Here is a 20,531-nt window from a genome sequence, read left to right on the forward strand (position 1 = left end):
TTAGAAATATTAAATTCATAGTATGAATGCCAACCATACCGTGCAATGTACAAAAAATAGCTTAGGAATTTGTGTGTATATACATATATATACACACACATACATGTATATTATTACATTTGTATCCAGAAATAACTCACAAGCTAAAGAGTCTCAAGTTACGTATGCTCTTGTGACACTGACAAACATCGTGGTACCTCGTGGCACATGTCTTCAGGTGTCAACCCTTCCCAAAATGCTTCACAAGCATATGACTTCCGCCTCTCCGCACTTTTCAGGCTTGGATGATTGCGCCTGTGCATGCGGCATCACACACTCGCTTTCTTGTATTGCGGGTTGCGGAGATTAAGGGGAAATCCTGACTCGATGTGTGCTCATTAGATCCGGTGTAAATTTAATTCGCGGTTAAATTCGTAAATACCCTGTTAGAGTTATAGAACTGCAGCGCGGGAGAAACAACTTAACACTTTTTACATTTCAATGGAAACCTTACAAGTTATGCCACAGTGTCACAAGAAACAAAAAGGAGCCTTCTCGGACATTGAAATAGACGTCGTGCACAGGTTATTTTGCTAGTTGTCGCTTTACATATGCGCATGTCACTCTTACAATTATGGCCGTAGTAATGTTCACAGTAGTTATATTTTTGAAGTGAAACTTCTTTGGGCGCGACGAGAGTAAAATTTCAAGGCCGAATTTTAATGCAACTTTTTCCGTGAAACATTAATGGTTCTGAAGCGAAAAGGACAGAGAATAGGTATTTACTTGGCCCAAGAGATATAAAAAAGAGCACTATGCTATATACGTAGCTGGACTTGTTTTTTGTTCTACTATATGTGCGATGATTCGTCCCCCACCAAAAAAAAAAATGGATCGAGAGAGATAGTTGAACGAAAGAATAAGACTTTGACAATAATGCGGCAGTTTGTATATGCCTAGATATGTTTAGGTAAAGTTATGTGCGTTTTTTTTTTATCCACGGCGTGTTTTAAAGGTTTAATCCGCTATATATGCAACATAATATTGTATTTTTTTAACTCACTCACTACTAACTATGCTGGAATGACAGTGCAAAAACCATGCTTAACCAAGGTAAACTTACAAGTCCTACAACCTAGGGTACTTTTTCTTTGAATTTATATTGCTGTTCGCATCTCTGAACAGTCGGTACAAGATGTAGTGTTCACAACAACATTGGAAATAGGAATGCGAATTAATTTTTGTTTTGGTGGAACTGTGTCTTTTTGTTGTAAAGAAACGCTAATTACCATGATACATGTGTGTGTGTTTTTTTTTTTTTTTTAGTGTTTATTTTACCTGCATTGAGAAAATTTTACACAAGGCCTGCAAGAATATAGCGGGCTTCGAAGTTGGGCGCCTACGTGGTCAGGATAAAACTATCAGTCCCTTCTATGGCTATCAAATACACTTATTTATGTATAAAGGGAAGCCTTTTTTTTCACAGACGAGAGAGCCAACGCCCGATCGTGCATCTTCGGTTTTTTTTTTGTTCATTGTAACTCATGATAACTAATGGTCAATTAGTTTAGGTTAGCTTAGAGGTGGGTTTCAGAGTATCAATCTGCTACTTTGTAACTGATACACGCCTGTATCAAGACTGCAAACGAGTACACTATTCAAGTATCAAGTACTTTAGTATCAGTTTAGAATTCACCTGGAACGACACTACGGCCAATGTGCGCAGAACCCGATCGCAGATGACGGTTACTTGGGAGGAGCTTGTGAAAGGGGAGGGAGCGGCACGACGAATAAGTGATGAAGGGAATGAATGTAGGGGAGGGGGAAGCCTAAGATGTACATCAAGTTCTGTCCCTGCCCGAACACGCCCGAATATTCACCTTCGGCCAACCTCGGGTTTATTTATATATATTTATATTTCTCTGTTTATTTTAATGTAGCTATACTAACCTAACTAACCGTCCATAGTGTTCTAAAGTGTTTTAATGTAGCTAACCTAACCGACCACTTTTAATATTTGAATTCATTTTTCCTGCGCAAAAATAAAACAAATCCCGAGGTTGGCCGAAGGTGAATATTCGGGCGTGTTCGGGCAGGGACAGAGCTTGATGTACATCTTAGGCTTCTCATGAAAGTACGCTCAGTGCGCAGTGCGTGCTCCTTGCAAAGATTGAAGACTCCGATTACGAAAGGCGTGGAAAGAGAACACCGATACCTTTTTTCGACTACGAAGAATGTAGAATGAGAAAACTGATACCTTTTTACGACTACGAAGAAAGAAGAATGAGAAAACTGATACCTTCTTACGAAGAACGTGGAAAGAGAAAACTGATACCTTTTTACGCTGGTGATGACGGGACGGAGGATGTGTAACCTGTAATGAGAATGCTGATACCCTGTTGCTTCCTGGGACCGCTTCTGCTCTAGCTGATACAGAAGTATCAGCTACTTGTAACCAGTATATTACTGTATCAGTAACTGGTTGGAACTGATACCGAAAATTGCTGTAACAACCCACCTCTAGGTTAGCTACATTATAAATACTCTAAAACATTGTGGACGGTTGATTTGGTTAGGATAGCTACATTAAAGATACTGTGAAATCATGTAAACGGTTTCCTAGCCCTGGATAGCTACATATTAAAAAGTTATTTGCTAAACAACCATAAAATGATTTTACAGTATTTTTAATGTAGCCATACTTACCTAATATAACCAACCATCCACAATGTTTCAAAGTATTTATAATATAGCTAACCTATCCTAATCGACCGCAAAATTTAATGCCACACCGGCTTATACAATGAGATAGAACGGAAAAAAAAGCGAGCATGAACTTCGGGGAACTTATGGTGTGGCTCTCTCGCCTGTGAAATGAAGGCTTCCCATGTATAAATGAGAGCGTGTGCAACTCTGCACATGTGATGGAAGTGAAACTTCTTTGGCAATTCAAACCTCGACTCGTAAGTTTATCTTAAGGGTAAAACGGAAGAGAGAGAAAGAGAAAGAAGACAATTTTATAAATAAACATAAATGAATTAAGTTTTTAATCACTTCAAAGATACTGCTCAGAATATAAATTTTTTTTATCAATCAATAATGATTAAACAACAATAAATATTGCTCCCTCTTGAAATAATCACACTATAAAATGTTATATTAAGATTTTTAGGACCCCTACTATATAGCATGAAAACAATTACAACTTCAATTTATACACGTTTTAACTAGTAAATCAACTTCGATTTTTTTTCGACATAACATTTACAATATTACATAGGATTCCTCACCAAAACCATTTATATAATTTAATAACATGATAACAATGCGTAGGTTTTTTTGGCTTTCATTTCATTTTCAATTATTTATGAAACCTAACTTTTTGTATTTATTAGATATTTGATCAAAATAGTAATAAATAAATAAACATAAATTAACAAAATTATTACTCACTTCAAAATAACAGCTCAGGATATAAATAATTATTGATCAATCAATACTGATTAATTAACAAAAAATATTACTCACTGTTGAAATACTCACACTATAAATAATATTTATTTGGTTAATATGAAAGCTAGAATTGATTATAGTATGTTAGTTTTTAATTTTATTTATATTACGCATAGGTTAAATGTGATTGAGCATTCTAATAGACTGATTTTGTAGTTCTGCAAATTTCACCTGATCATTGAGTTATAGTGCAACAGATTCTGCCAATAGAATACACAGATATACTGAAATGCAGTCATAGGCATTGATAATGTTCTGCCGTCGAATGAATGAACAATGACATGTTTTGCTCTGCGACGCAAAAATTAAACACCACGGACCTACCTTAAGGTAATTATTTACATTATAAACATTTTGCCTTAAAGGGGAAAATAAAAACAATCAATATTTCTCGCACGTGATTTGTTTGAATTTTTTTTTTTTTAACTAGCAAAATCTTAGTTGGACTTAACATATTTCCACGCTAGTGGGCACATAATTATAATACGGTGTGTGATTTAGTAAATCAAATAATAATTCGTTACAAAATAACTACCCTCTCAAACTGGAGTGTGTAAAGTATCATACCAGCAAAAAATATTTAGTTACACAGCTAAAACCATACTAATATAACACTGTTTATCAATGTTGTTTTACACATTAATTAAAATGATACGTACTTGAAAGAACGCCATTTTATTGCGCAAATGGCTCGTAGCGAGGTGCACAATAACCTCAAACCCCGTTGTGTTGCCCTCTTTACTCCCACTGCGCTCAAAGATTTCACTTCCAAATAACTTCTTAAAGGAATTGTGATTTTAAAACTCACTATTGGATTGCACTGTTTATTGAGTGTTCCTTATAATTTCCATATTATCGTGAGTGACGACGCAGATTTCAAATCTTTTATAATATTGGAAAAATAAACTGGCCCACGTTTTACGATTAGAAATAACAATCCAAGAATCAACCAAAAATCACTCTTGTTTTGTGTATAGTAGTTTTAAAATACGTTTTGTGAAAGTTGTCCGGCGTATTTTTAGAATGTGCTCTATTTCCGTACGAAAAACCGGTTGCAAATGTATTTGATACCTTGTTTTAAAAAATACGCGATTAAATAGAGTCCGCTTCCAGCACAGGCTGGTGGTAACAATGCACAAAAACACTGCGTTGAAACAACGAAATAGTCTGTGCCACGCATCTTTTCTCAAATTTTACAGTTCTCAAAAGTAGTGGTGGTGCCCATTTTCCCGACTGTCACTTGTTTACTAACACTGACCACAACATGAATTGCTGACAGAAGGACAAGCAGACAGTTGGTATGGACTACTTTTGAAAACAGTGTAGTTTGGACCGTGTAAGTTGCGGGGCACGGACTACAGCAGAGTTGCGTGCTACGAACTACCTTCACCGCAATACTTTTACGAGGTGGCCCTGCACCGAAATGAAACGCACACACTGCTAGAAATTATAAATTACAGCAAATTTACGGACTTTTCATCCGAGAATTTAACAAAATAAATAAATACGAAGAGTTCTCGGTAATTTCAAACAACTGAATCTTCGTAGAAAGTACACCGTATTTCGACTCCCGAGTTGTATTTTTTCATTCTAAACAATGGTAAACGCACGCGTGGACTGTAGGATACCACAGTATTCGAATTTTCCGTTAATATATTAATAATGTTTCTTTGGATTCGTGTTCAAAGTAGGTGAGCTCAGTGTCCGTCAATTTACGAATATCCCTGGGTAATTAGCAACCAGCGTTGTTCGTAAATTAAAGGTAAACATGTTTAACAGTGCACCGCAGTTAAAAATAGAGTACAGAGTGTGTGTGTGTGTGTTCACTTACGGACAATGCAGAGGCCCGTGGCTGGCTTCATCGTCCACCCGGGGCAGCAGTACATCCTGTGCCTGGACCGGCACACGTTGGGTCTGCAAGCAAAGGGAAAAACAACTCCTTACAAAGTGGACAGGGAAAAACAACTCCTTACAAAGTGGACAAGGAAAAAGAACTCCTTACAAAGTGGACAAGGAAAAACAACTCCTTACAAAGTGGACAGCGAGATATGAACGCGCTACTTATTGTTGGCTTGCCGTTCAGCGATGTAATATTATTATTATTTTTTTGTGATAGCTTGAGCTATGTTTGAATTTGTTGGCTATTTTAGTAGCTTTCGAAGAAAGACTGCCTGATGTAGTCGATACCTAGTTTTTCGTTTCATGGTCTGTAAACCCCGAGACCATCGTCAATTATATATATGGGTGTGTGCATATAAGCACGTTTTTATGGACACAATACGTGCCGTAATTGAGCACAAATTAGTTTCCCACTTATACATAAAATATAGAGATGGAAAATCTCGGTCGAGTTCGTTAATAGGCTAAATCGGACCCAGGGGATGTAAAATGGGTAAGTTTTTTTTTCCTTCGTAATACTGAAAAATCATTAACTCCCTTAGTATGAGAGTAGTATACGAATGTATGTCCGACGGCAGGATGCAGGATGTGGATGGTGCGGATTGTGATTGTCGGTCCGCCATCTTGGATTGTGACGTCACGGCGGCCATCTTGGACGAGCGTAACGTGACAATATGCGTAACGTGACACTTTTTCGTGCGTGCAGCCGACGTAACGGGACACAGCGTAACGGGACACAGCGTAACGGGACATAACGTAACGGGACAAGTAGATCACGGCAGCCATCTTGGATCCGCCATCTTGGATCCGCCATTTTGGATGACGTCATTTTGTTTTCTAGAAAATTCCGGCATTGTGTTGTCCGCCATATTGGATGATGACGTCACCGTTGCAATTTTCGTTACGGCCGCCATCTTTAACTTTTTTATTTATTATCCGATTTTAATGAAATTTTTTTTTAAATTATAAAAAAATTTAAATAATATAAATTTAATAAAATATTTATAAAAAACAAACATTATCGATACGGAGCTCGGAGTCCTCGGTTCGAACCCGACGATGTCAAAAAATTAAAAATGGCGACCGATCCTTCCCCCTGTGGTGGCTGCTGACAGAATGACCCCCACCACTTTTTTCAAAGCATATATATCGACAGTGAGCATGACGTCATGTCCGCCATCTTGAAATCTGGACGCCATCTTGAAAATCTTTATTTATTATCCGATTTTAATGAAAAAAGTTCCAAAATTCATCAAAATATTAATGTATTTGAATTCTGTTTGATAATATCGATGTACGTCCTTGGCTCGATTCCCGACGAGAGTAAACGGTCGATCCTTCCTCCACAGAAGCCACCTACAGACTGACCTACCACCACCAATAACTAGGTATTTACCATCAGCTGGTATGACATCATGTCCGCCATCTTGTCTTCATCCGCTGGAGTCCACCATCTTGTTTTCGTCTGCTAGAGTGTGCCGTTACCATGTAGTATAATTATCTGGTCACCATACTTTTGTCCTCAACTGTTGACATTGATCATTGACCTTGGCCTTTGACCTTGACCTTGAACTTTGACCTTGACCTTGAAATTTGACCTTGACCTTCAACTTTGACCTTGACCTTGAAATTTGACCTTGACCTTGAAATTTGACCTTGACCTTGAAATTTGACCTTGACCTTGAAATTTGACCTTGACATTGAAATTTGACCTTGACCTTGAAATTTGACCTTGACATTGAAATTTAACTTTGTCCTCGAAATTTGACTTTGTCCTTGTCGACCATCATGGATACAACATTTTATGTTCAGTAGATGCTACCAGGAGCTACCACCTGCTGGAGTATGCCATCTTGTGTGTGTGTACTCGTATTATAGAGTACATTTCCATCTGGATAAATTTATTCTAACCCGCTACAGTGCAGTAATCATTTATTACTGTGACACACGCCATCTTGAAATTTGGACGCCATCTTGAAAATCCGTAATTTTAATGCTAGATATTCGGGAAAAAGTTAAAAATTCATTAAATAAATTTGTAATCTATATACTGATTGATTGGATCGACTAAGGTCCTTGGTTCGATCACTGACCGATAAAAAAAACTCTAATATTTTAAAAAGAACCACTAAAGTGACAGGTTTGAGAAAATAAAAAACACCACAAGTTCTATTAAAAAAAATTTATTACATAAATTCAATACACTACTACAAGTACATAAAAAAAACACTGACAAATTACTAAAGCCTTTTTGGATTCCTCGATTCAAACAGTCTTCTTATTGTACGGACTAAGCCTTTTACATGTCTTTAAATGTCTATCCGATCAGGTCATCACCGCAGCCAGAGACGGACTGAAGTTCATATCACTTATATTATCTCATTAGACGGTACAACACATGAGTCAAATCAATAACCATGTTCATTATATGTCTCGGAGCATTTTTTATAATGACGATGTAAGCTATCGAGACGTGAAATTAGTTTATTGCACTTATTGCACTGAAATTGTATTCTTTGATCATTATTAGAACAACCGCTTCTTTCATGTCTGCGAGCATTTGAGGTGATAGTAAATGATGCTCCACAGTATTTGCACTGATGCGAAGTACGCTCTTCATTAATTGAAGAATCCATTGCTGATGATGAAACTTCAGCTGATGGTGGAACAGCACATATCGGTTCGCAAGAGCAGGTAATTACGCGACTTATGCACCAGAAGAAACAAACTAGGCGATCCTTACACCACCGACGTCAGTAACAAACCGAGCGTCCTGCTGTCTAGGACTCGCTTATATACATGCAACGTATGGAATAATACGATAGTCAAATCAATATCAATTTACTAAAATACTAGAGTCAAAACAACATTAAAAAATAGAAGCACCATCAACAAAAAAGGAAGCAAATTTGGACGCACCTACAAAAAAGGAAAAACAAAAGGAAGCACCGACAACGAAAAGGAAGCACCACCAACGAAAAGGAAGCACATTTGGAAGCACCGACAACGAAAAGACAGCACCGACATCGAAATGGAAGCACATTTGGAAGCTCCGACAACGAAAAGGCAGCACCGACAACGAAAAGGAAGCACATTTGGAAGCACCGACAACGAAAAGACAGCACCGACATCGAAAAGGCAGCACATTTGGAAGCACCGACAACGAAAAGGCAGCACCGACAACGAAAAGGCAGCACCGGCATCGAAAAGGAAGCACATTTGGAAGCACCGACAACGAAAAGGCAGCACCGGCATCGAAAAGGAAGCACATTTGGAAGCACCGACAACGAAAAGGCAGCACCGGCATCGAAAAGGAAGCACATTTGGAAGCACCGACAAAGAAAAGGCAGCACCGACAACGAAAAAGAAGCACATTTGGAAGCACTGACAACGAAAAGACAGCACCGCCATCGAAAAGGAAGCACATTTGGAAGCACTGACAACGAAAAGGTAGCACCGACAACGAAAAGGAAGCACATTTGGAAGTACTGACAACGAAAAGGCAGCACATTTGGAAGCACTGACAACGAAAAGGTAGCACCGACAACAAAAAGGAAGCACATTTGGAAGCACTGACAACGAAAAGGCAGCACCGACAACGAAAAGGAAGCACATTTGGAAGCACTGACAACGAAAAGGCAGCACCGTCAACGAAAAGGAAGCACATTTGGAAGCACTGACAACGAAAAGGCAGCACAGCCAACGAAAATGCAGCTCATTTGGAAGCACCGACATCGAAAAGGAAGCACCATCAACGAAAAGGCCGCACCATCAACGAAAAGGAACCACATTTGGAAGCACAAGTTACGAGAACTTAGTCTTAGTTAGAAATCTGAATACAAGAAAAAAAAAACATTAAATTTTTATAATTGCAATTATTTATTTCTTTACATTATACAAATACAAGTAAAACAAGCCATTATTATATGTAGCCAGCTTTCCTCAGTTCTTTGAGTATGATTGATATTTCTTTGATGCACGAATAGTTTCCTGCACAAAGCGAGTCATGTAGAAGTCTTAGCCGGTCAACCAATATGTTTGGATCGTTCCATGAAGTGTAATCAGTCTCTTCTACCACCATCTTCATTGCTTGATTATTATAAATATTATTTTCTCTGGTGTCTTCCGTTTTAACACCATCCTCAGGGTTACTTTCATCATCTAGCCAGCGATCATCACAAGCTTGATCCGATTTATTTAATATATCACGTTGTTTCCATCGTTTCGGTCTCAGGACACCACCACAGTCTTCGATCTTGCCTGCTTTAGTTGCTTCATCACAGTCTATACCTTTGTCAACAGCCGCAGAGTCGCTGTAGCAATCACCGTAGAAGGCATCATCTTCACCTAGATTACCGTAAGAATTCGATGTCGATGATGTCGAAGCGTCTTCATCGTCTTCATGCTTCCTTTTTAGGAGTCCATCATTTTTACAAAGTAGGAAAGATCTACTTGAATTCGGCTGGAATGTATTCTCACTTTTTACGTTAAAGATTCTTCCATTGTCTTCATTCTTCCATAAATCATAATTGTCCTTCAATTTAAGTTCTTTGTCGAGATCGGAAGAACCGCAATCATAATCTCTCCCAAGACAAGGAAAATTATTGTCGTAATGCAGATCACTCTTCCTTAGTCTAGTAGAGCCATCGTTGTCCTCTAGCTTGTACACAGGCTTGACGTTACAAGTTCTGTCATGTCTTTTTAAGCTCTCTCTCCGCGTAAACGACTTGCTACATCGAACACAACTTATCATATTACGTAGTGGATTTTTATCACAGTCATTCTTCTCGTGTTGTCTTCCATTCTTTCTCAAGATAAATTCTTTGCTGCAAAACTTACACCTGTGTCCTTTCGTTACAGCAACAGTCACCGAATCAGGATTCATATTAGTTACTGAGACTATGGTCAGATGCAAACTGAATTAATTAAATTAGATACATTACTTAAATATAATTTTTAATATTTCATCTGCAAGAATTAAGTTACATCATACAAAAGAAATTGTTACATGTGGTCTCGATTATTAGCATGTGATGTCGCCACGTGTTGTGTTGAGTCATAATTTATTTAGTTGTTTTATGTGGTATGCGGGAAGCTCACTAACGATCGCAAAACAAGGATGGCTTCGCTAGACATCAAGGAGAAGGAAGTTTGTCTTACATGTTAGTGCTCCACGGATGTCTCATGACATATTATTTGACTGAGTAATGGTTGCTTAATTTTTATTTCCACCTGGTAAAAAAATTACAAGTGCTGATTTAGTAACAGATATTCTCGAATTAAATGTAACTCTAAATAACACGTCATGACTCATTAGGTAAAAAATCCGTCATGCAGAGAGCGGTTTCTCATAATAGACAGAAACACTTGAAGAAACAACAGGAATAATCAGGAGTTCATGGAGAAATCCATCATAATATTGAAAAAATAATAGGGAGCACACGGAGAAAACCATCTCACGTTTCTTTGTTATCATATAAATACAGAAAAAATATTTAATAATAAAATAAATTAATAAAAAAATTTAAATTGAAAACAAATTAAATTGAAAGCAGGAAATAATCAGGAGCACACGGAGAAAACCATCATATTATTGACATGGATAATCAGATGCACTCGGAGAAAACCACCACACGTTTTCTTTGAAATCATAAAATTACAGGGAAAAAATTTTTTAAAAATAAATAAAAAAAATTCAAAAAAGGAAAAAATTACCAAAATACATAAAATTCTGGCTTGTACTAGAACTCTATCTTTGTTACACAATGAGAAGTTCACAAGCTAGCAGAATCTATTTATGTATTTTGGTAATTTTTTCCTTTTTTGAATTTTTTTTATTTATTTTTAAAAAAAATTTTTCCCTGTAATTTTATGATTTCAAAGAAAACGTGTGGTGGTTTTCTCCGAGTGCATCTGATTATCCATGTCAATAATATGATGGTTTTCTCCGTGTGCTCCTGATTATTTCCTGCTTTCAATTTAATTTGTTTTCAATTTAAATTTTTTTATTAATTTATTTTATTATTAAATATTTTTTCTGTATTTATATGATAACAAAGAAACGTGAGATGGTTTTCTCCGTGTGCTCCCTATTATTTTTTCAATATTATGATGGATTTCTCAATGAACTCCTGATTATTCCTGTTGTTTCTTCAAGTGTTTCTGTCTATTATGAGAAACCGCTCTCTGCATGACGGATTTTTTACCTAATGAGTCATGACGTGTTATTTAGAGTTACATTTAATTCGAGAATATCTGTTACTAAATCAGCACTTGTAATTTTTTTACCAGGTGGAAATAAAAATTAAGCAACCATTACTCAGTCAAATAATATGTCATGAGACATCCGTGGAGCACTAACATGTAAGACAAACTTCCTTCTCCTTGATGTCTAGCGAAGCCATCCTTGTTTTGCGATCGTTAGTGAGCTTCCCGTATACCACATAAAACAACTAAATAAATTATGACTCAACACAACACGTGGCGACATCACATGCTAATAATCGAGACCACATGTAACAATTTCTTTTGTATGATGTAACTTAATTCTTGCAGATGAAATATTAAAAATTATATTTAAGTAATGTATCTAATTTAATTAATTCAGTTTGCATCTGACCATAGTCTCAGTAACTAATATGAATCCTGATTCGGTGACTGTTGCTGTAACGAAAGGACACAGGTGTAAGTTTTGCAGCAAAGAATTTATCTTGAGAAAGAATGGAAGACAACACGAGAAGAATGACTGTGATAAAAATCCACTACGTAATATGATAAGTTGTGTTCGATGTAGCAAGTCGTTTACGCGGAGAGAGAGCTTAAAAAGACATGACAGAACTTGTAACGTCAAGCCTGTGTACAAGCTAGAGGACAACGATGGCTCTACTAGACTAAGGAAGAGTGATCTGCATTACGACAATAATTTTCCTTGTCTTGGGAGAGATTATGATTGCGGTTCTTCCGATCTCGACAAAGAACTTAAATTGAAGGACAATTATGATTTATGGAAGAATGAAGACAATGGAAGAATCTTTAACGTAAAAAGTGAGAATACATTCCAGCCGAATTCAAGTAGATCTTTCCTACTTTGTAAAAATGATGGACTCCTAAAAAGGAAGCATGAAGACGATGAAGACGCTTCGACATCATCGACATCGAATTCTTACGGTAATCTAGGTGAAGATGATGCCTTCTACGGTGATTGCTACAGCGACTCTGCGGCTGTTGACAAAGGTATAGACTGTGATGAAGCAACTAAAGCAGGCAAGATCGAAGACTGTGGTGGTGTCCTGAGACCGAAACGATGGAAACAACGTGATATATTAAATAAATCGGATCAAGCTTGTGATGATCGCTGGCTAGATGATGAAAGTAACCCTGAGGATGGTGTTAAAACGGAAGACACCAGAGAAAATAATATTTATAATAATCAAGCAATGAAGATGGTGGTAGAAGAGACTGATTACACTTCATGGAACGATCCAAACATATTGGTTGACCGGCTAAGACTTCTACATGACTCGCTTTGTGCAGGAAACTATTCGTGCATCAAAGAAATATCAATCATACTCAAAGAACTGAGGAAAGCTGGCTACATATAATAATGGCTTGTTTTACTTGTATTTGTATAATGTAAAGAAATAAATAATTGCAATTATAAAAATTTAATGTTTTTTTTTTCTTGTATTCAGATTTCTAACTAAGACTAAGTTCTCGTAACTTGTGCTTCCAAATGTGGTTCCTTTTCGTTGATGGTGCGGCCTTTTCGTTGATGGTGCTTCCTTTTCGATGTCGGTGCTTCCAAATGAGCTGCATTTTCGTTGGCTGTGCTGCCTTTTCGTTGTCAGTGCTTCCAAATGTGCTTCCTTTTCGTTGACGGTGCTGCCTTTTCGTTGTCAGTGCTTCCAAATGTGCTTCCTTTTCGTTGTCGGTGCTGCCTTTTCGTTGTCAGTGCTTCCAAATGTGCTTCCTTTTTGTTGTCGGTGCTACCTTTTCGTTGTCAGTGCTTCCAAATGTGCTGCCTTTTCGTTGTCAGTACTTCCAAATGTGCTTCCTTTTCGTTGTCGGTGCTACCTTTTCGTTGTCAGTGCTTCCAAATGTGCTTCCTTTTCGATGGCGGTGCTGTCTTTTCGTTGTCAGTGCTTCCAAATGTGCTTCTTTTTCGTTGTCGGTGCTGCCTTTTCTTTGTCGGTGCTTCCAAATGTGCTTCCTTTTCGATGCCGGTGCTGCCTTTTCGTTGTCGGTGCTTCCAAATGTGCTTCCTTTTCGATGCCGGTGCTGCCTTTTCGTTGTCGGTGCTTCCAAATGTGCTTCCTTTTCGATGCCGGTGCTGCCTTTTCGTTGTCGGTGCTGCCTTTTCGTTGTCGGTGCTTCCAAATGTGCTTCCTTTTCGATGCCGGTGCTGCCTTTTCGTTGTCGGTGCTTCCAAATGTGCTTCCTTTTCGATGCCGGTGCTGCCTTTTCGTTGTCGGTGCTGCCTTTTCGTTGTCGGTGCTTCCAAATGTGCTGCCTTTTCGATGTCGGTGCTGTCTTTTCGTTGTCGGTGCTTCCAAATGTGCTTCCTTTTCGTTGTCGGTGCTGCCTTTTCGTTGTCGGAGCTTCCAAATGTGCTTCCATTTCGATGTCGGTGCTGTCTTTTCGTTGTCGGTGCTTCCAAATGTGCTTCCTTTTCGTTGGTGGTGCTTCCTTTTCGTTGTCGGTGCTTCCTTTTGTTTTTCCTTTTTTGTAGGTGCGTCCAAATTTGCTTCCTTTTTTGTTGATGGTGCTTCTATTTTTTAATGTTGTTTTGACTCTAGTATTTTAGTAAATTGATATTGATTTGACTATCGTATTATTCCATACGTTGCATGTATATAAGCGAGTCCTAGACAGCAGGACGCTCGGTTTGTTACTGACGTCGGTGGTGTAAGGATCGCCTAGTTTGTTTCTTCTGGTGCATAAGTCGCGTAATTACCTGCTCTTGCGAACCGATATGTGCTGTTCCACCATCAGCTGAAGTTTCATCATCAGCAATGGATTCTTCAATTAATGAAGAGCGTACTTCGCATCAGTGCAAATACTGTGGAGCATCATTTACTATCACCTCAAATGCTCGCAGACATGAAAGAAGCGGTTGTTCTAATAATGATCAAAGAATACAATTTCAGTGCAATAAGTGCAATAAACTAATTTCACGTCTCGATAGCTTACATCGTCATTATAAAAAATGCTCCGAGACATATAATGAACATGGTTATTGATTTGACTCATGTGTTGTACCGTCTAATGAGATAATATAAGTGATATGAACTTCAGTCCGTCTCTGGCTGCGGTGATGACCTGATCGGATAGACATTTAAAGACATGTAAAAGGCTTAGTCCGTACAATAAGAAGACTGTTTGAATCGAGGAATCCAAAAAGGCTTTAGTAATTTGTCAGTGTTTTTTTTATGTACTTGTAGTAGTGTATTGAATTTATGTAATAAATTTTTTTTAATAGAACTTGTGGTGTTTTTTATTTTCTCAAACCTGTCACTTTAGTGGTTCTTTTTAAAATATTAGAGTTTTTTTTATCGGTCAGTGATCGAACCAAGGACCTTAGTCGATCCAATCAATCAGTATATAGATTACAAATTTATTTAATGAATTTTTAACTTTTTCCCGAATATCTAGCATTAAAATTACGGATTTTCAAGATGGCGTCCAAATTTCAAGATGGCGTGTGTCACAGTAATAAATGATTACTGCACTGTAGCGGGTTAGAATAAATTTATCCAGATGGAAATGTACTCTATAATACGAGTACACACACACAAGATGGCATACTCCAGCAGGTGGTAGCTCCTGGTAGCATCTACTGAACATAAAATGTTGTATCCATGATGGTCGACAAGGACAAAGTCAAATTTCGAGGACAAAGTTAAATTTCAATGTCAAGGTCAAATGTCAAGGTCAAGGTCAAATTTCAATGTCAAGGTCAAATTTCAATGTCAAGGTCAAATTTCAAGGTCAAGGTCAAATTTCAAGGTCAAGGTCAGATTTCAAGGTCAAGGTCAAATTTCAAGGTCAAGGTCAAAGTTGAAGGTCAAGGTCAAATTTCAAGGTCAAGGTCAAAGTTCAAGGTCAAGGTCAAAGGCCAAGGTCAATGATCAATGTCAACAGTTGAGGACAAAAGTATGGTGACCAGATAATTATACTACATGGTAACGGCACACTCTAGCAGACGAAAACAAGATGGTGGACTCCAGCGGATGAAGACAAGATGGCGGACATGATGTCATACCAGCTGATGGTAAATACCTAGTTATTGGTGGTGGTAGGTCAGTCTGTAGGTGGCTTCTGTGGAGGAAGGATCGACCGTTTACTCTCGTCGGGAATCGAGCCAAGGACGTACATCGATATTATCAAACAGAATTCAAATACATTAATATTTTGATGAATTTTGGAACTTTTTTCATTAAAATCGGATAATAAATAAAGATTTTCAAGATGGCGTCCAGATTTCAAGATGGCGGACATGACGTCATGCTCACTGTCGATATATATGCTTTGAAAAAAGTGGGGGGGGTCATTCTGTCAGCAGCCACCACAGGGGGAAGGATCGGTCGCCATTTTTAATTTTTTGACATCGTCGGGTTCGAACCGAGGACTCCGAGCTCCGTATCGATAATGTTTGTTTTTTATAAATATTTTATTAAATTTATATTATTTAAATTTTTTTATAATTTTAAAAAAAATTTTCATTAAAATCGGATAATAAATAAAAAAGTTAAAGATGGCGGCCGTAACGAAAATTGCAACGGTGACGTCATCATCCAATATGGCGGACAACACAATGCCGGAATTTTCTAGAAAACAAAATGACGTCATCCAAAATGGCGGATCCAAGATGGCGGATCCAAGATGGCTGCCGTGATCTACTTGTCCCGTTACGTTATGTCCCGTTACGCTGTGTCCCGTTACGCTGTGTCCCGTTACGCCGGCTGCACGCACGAAAAAGTGTCACGTTACGCATATTGTCACGTTACGCTCGTCCAAGATGGCCGCCGTGACGTCACAATCCAAGATGGCGGACCGACAATCACAATCCGCACCATCCACATCCTGCATCCTGCCGTCGGACATACATTCGTATACTACTTATGAGCAATATCAATATTGCATCCGTATAAAGTTACAGCATCTCTTAAGAATAGTACCAAACTCTTTTGTTTGAAAAGTGTTTTTTTGTTGTTGAGAAAACCAGCCAATAGCTCAAGGGGTGGAATAAATTGGGGTTGATGGATAAGAAAATCATAACATCATTAGTAAGCACAGCACCATTGTCGTTGACAATACAGTTATCACAAACTTTAAATATTATCTAAAAAATCTGTCCGAAAAAATTTTTATACGACCAACCGTTACTCCAGAAATGACCAAAATGAGGTCACAGAACAGAAAATCCATTACTCCCTTAGTATACACAAAATCAAACCCGCTACAAATTGTAGGAAACTTTTTTTTTCCATACGTTCATTAAATGATTCATGCAATGGGGAATTTTTATTTAATATAATTTTTTTAGACATACGCCATAGCAGAGTGTTTGTGCCTGTTGACGGGAACATATGCCCAGTTGTCTTACGAAGCCCACTGTTTGTCTTAGTAATTCGGTGCTGTCGTAGTCGTATTGTCCATACATACATAATACCTGTTTATTTTCATCGTTGTGTTCATGATTATGTAGGCTGCGTTGTCCAGGTTTTTTTGCCTGTCTACATTTACTGTTCTTGTTGAAACTGTCTCGTCGTATTAGTCCACTTTGTTCGTCTGCGCTGTCAATTTTTTCATGACTAAATCCTTTCCACGGAATTTCTTGTGATGTCTGATGTTTGAAGTTTGAATGTGTTCATCTGTGATGTCGTCTGGTGGTGTCCATAATACCAGTTTAGTTTCATCTTTGGGTCAATCTGTTCGATATCAGCTGATTTAGGATTGTTCTCTGTGGGTTTTTGTTTTAATTTTTTATTTTTATATTTTGCGTTCTTAATTTGGTTTTCATGACAAACAGCGCAAAACTGCAATGGTGTTACGTCCAAAAATAATTGTATTAAACCGTTTTTTCCATGGTAATTTTCAATAGCGGCACATCCCGAACCGAGCTGCTTGCACCTGTAGGCCGAAATGAAAGGAATATTTTTTGCTGACGAAATGGTCACGGCACGATTCTATCGATCAAAATTTGTGACAGTCTTCTCTTGTTGACACAGGAAGTTAACATCCTGACAAGTCACCGCCATTTTTGATTTACCCAACGTGTATGATTTAAGTCTATCAAAATAAAAGTTATGATTAAAAAAAAACGTAGTAAATATCGTCGTAATAGCTCTGTATTTAACTTTTTTTTTTTAATTTCTACATCGTAGGCGCTCCTCGACAGGGTCACTAACTACTTTTAGGCCTGTGGGCCGAGGTCATGCGAGGAAAGATAACGATGTGCGGAGCGTTTCGGCACGCCTCGTTGCAGTCATCTTCGAGGGTGGTTTCTAGACCGCCGTTTATTTCCTTCCACATTTGAGCAGTTTACCTTCCGCCCACCTCGCCAATGGGCAGGTGGTGTGGTCTGTGCCGTGCCACTTGTAGTGCATCACGCGGTGTTGGTTTGCGGGCATTCAAGACCTCAACCGCACAAACACTGCTCGAAGAACAACGGTGGTAGACACGTAGGCAGTTGGTTCAAGGGGCGGCTCGCCAGGAAGACATTTCGGGGGAAGCAAGGAAAGGGTGCAGTTGCGAAACTTTTAAATGAAAGAAAAGTTTTACCACATTAATTTACTTAATTATTAAAAAAATGAACATAAGTATGCCCTCAAAAAGAATTCTGGCTTAGGAGGGGTTGTTACTTTCACCGCCAGCGCTTGCCGTTGGCATTACTTTGAGACTAGTCATCCTGTGTTCGTAGATGAGTTCAAGTTAGAATAGAATAAAATTGAAGGATGCAGGCCGTCGTTCACGTGATGAATAAAAAAAAATTAGTTGTCTATAAAGTCGGTTTACGGACGATAGTTTAACGTGACAACGTCATAACAAAATATTGATGAAATGATTGCATAGATACTTTTATGAATAAAATTCAATAATTTTTATTGAATTATCATTATTTTGTATGGATACAAAGAAGGAGTGAAATGAAATCTACAATTTAATTGATAAATTTACTTTAATTTGCACTCATTAATTCAAATATGTTTATTACTTTAACGAACAGATTTTTTTACCTATAACTTTTATACATGTTTGCTATTTAACTCCTTCCAATCTGTGTTATTCTGTTAAGGATAGGACGATGATAGGAAAAGTAGGAAACGAATGGGAGTGTTTCAAGTTTAATGTGCCTCGAAAAAGTGAAATCGATGGTTGTTCCAATCGAGTGGAAGAGAGATAGATGTGGTGCAAGCGTACAGTGAGTGTAACAGGACACAGCGTAACGTAACAATGTGCGTAACGGGACAATTTTTCGTGCGTGCAGCCGGCGTTCATCGATTTATTAGACGTCACGTAAAAAAGAAATAATGCCTAAGCACTAGGGAGTACTGATAGCAGTGTTGAAGCAGTTGCGTCGGCGCGCCGACCAGCCGCCGTGTGCGTGCTCGCGACCACGAGGTGCTGACGGGGTCTGTCGCGAGCCGCGCGCCTCGCGTTACGACCGTCAGCGGCCACGCGAGACGAGACGAGACGAGACGAGACGCGAGACGCCCGACCCCTGAGACAGCGGCCGGGTGTAGCCGACCCGGGCTGCACTTGTTTCCTGCGCGCGACGTCACTTGCCGCCTCGAAGGTCCGTGAGGGGGGGGGGGGGGGAAGTTTCCGGACCCTTCCCTTCCAGGATTCAAAATAAAATAAAGACAGAATAAGAAAATTAGGGCAAAGTTTAGCAATATAAGGTTACGGAGGGATTGATTTGGTTTATGCTGTCTTGCAGCCCGGCGGGAAACGACGAAAGTCGCCCCCCCCCCCCCCCCCAAAAAAAAAGAACAACCAGTGCCACGGAATGAAAATTCGGACAGCAATGTCCTAGTGCCAGCCCCCCCCCCCCCCCCCCGCGTGCGCGTGGTAGACTCTTTTCTACTCTGTCCAACTCTTCATCCAGATCCATCCTTCTGTTTCCCGTAACCAACCTGCACGCATAATGCATGATTTTTTTTGCACCCCGCATGAAAGAGTCCGGGGTTTTTCCTTGTGTCTATGCAGGTTTTTACCTGGGCCCAACTTATCTAGTTTTAGTCTTGCATAGTCAGTGACGGGAGTTAGTCATGGCGCCAATCGCTGCCATGGCTGGCCAATCTCCCTCCTAGCACACGATGCATGCTACCTCTCCTGCATGGCTAACACCCTGCATGATTAGAGCGTATAGGCTTCGGCCTGAGACGTACTGAGAGTCTTTCCTACCCAGACCCCTCCCGCACACTCGTAGCTTTAAGTAAGGTTAGGAAAAAAATATATATTTTGCAAGTATTATTGTAATCCTTAGTGGGCTGAAACAATGCATTCCCTCCCCATTACAGCCCGACATGCCTCACAAACAAAAGCGGCATGCATTGTCTATCAAAGAAGTCTATATTTAAAGCCGGTTTTCAAACGTATTACTGTGAGAATGTCTTTCACGTTAATTATACATGTTTGTTTCATGTATTAAATGGCATTAGTAGACGAGCTATAACGAAATCATCAAAATATCGACTTTAAGAAAATTGGTTGTCTGTAAAGTCGGTTTACGGAAGATAGTTTAACGTGAAAACGTCATAAAAACATTGATGAAATGATTGCATACTTTTATGAATAAAATTGAATCATTTTTATTGAATTATCACTTTTTTGTATGGATACAAAGAAGGAGTGAAATGAAATCTACAATTTAATTGATAAATTTACTTTTATTCGCACTCATTAATTCAAATATGTTTATTACTTTAACGAAGAGATTATTTTAACTTTAACTTTTATACATGTTTGCTATTTAACTTCTTCCAATCTGTGTTATTCTGTTAAGGATAGGACGATGAAAGGAAAAGTAGGAAACGAATGGGAGTGTTTCAAGTTTAATGTGCCTCGAAAAAGTCAAATCGATGGTTGTTCCAATCGAGTGGAAGAGAGATAGACGCGGCGCAAGCGTACAATGA

At 38.6% G+C, this 20,531-nt stretch overlaps 1 protein-coding gene across 2 annotated transcripts in view; it reads right to left on the bottom strand.

Moving 5' to 3' along the window:
* LOC134532924 (fibrillin-2-like) overlaps positions 1 to 20,531 on the bottom strand; it is a 275,398-nt gene that overhangs the window by 122,779 nt on the left and 132,088 nt on the right. For both annotated transcript variants that reach the window (XM_063369992.1, XM_063369983.1), the window contains exon 2: positions 5,324 to 5,406. In XM_063369992.1, the coding sequence (XP_063226062.1) occupies positions 5,324 to 5,406 (83 nt within the window). The remainder of the gene's footprint in view (positions 1 to 5,323; positions 5,407 to 20,531) is intronic.

This window comes from Bacillus rossius, chromosome 1 (assembly GCF_032445375.1).
Source record: "Bacillus rossius redtenbacheri isolate Brsri chromosome 1, Brsri_v3, whole genome shotgun sequence".
NCBI classification, from domain to species: domain Eukaryota; kingdom Metazoa; phylum Arthropoda; class Insecta; order Phasmatodea; family Bacillidae; genus Bacillus; species Bacillus rossius.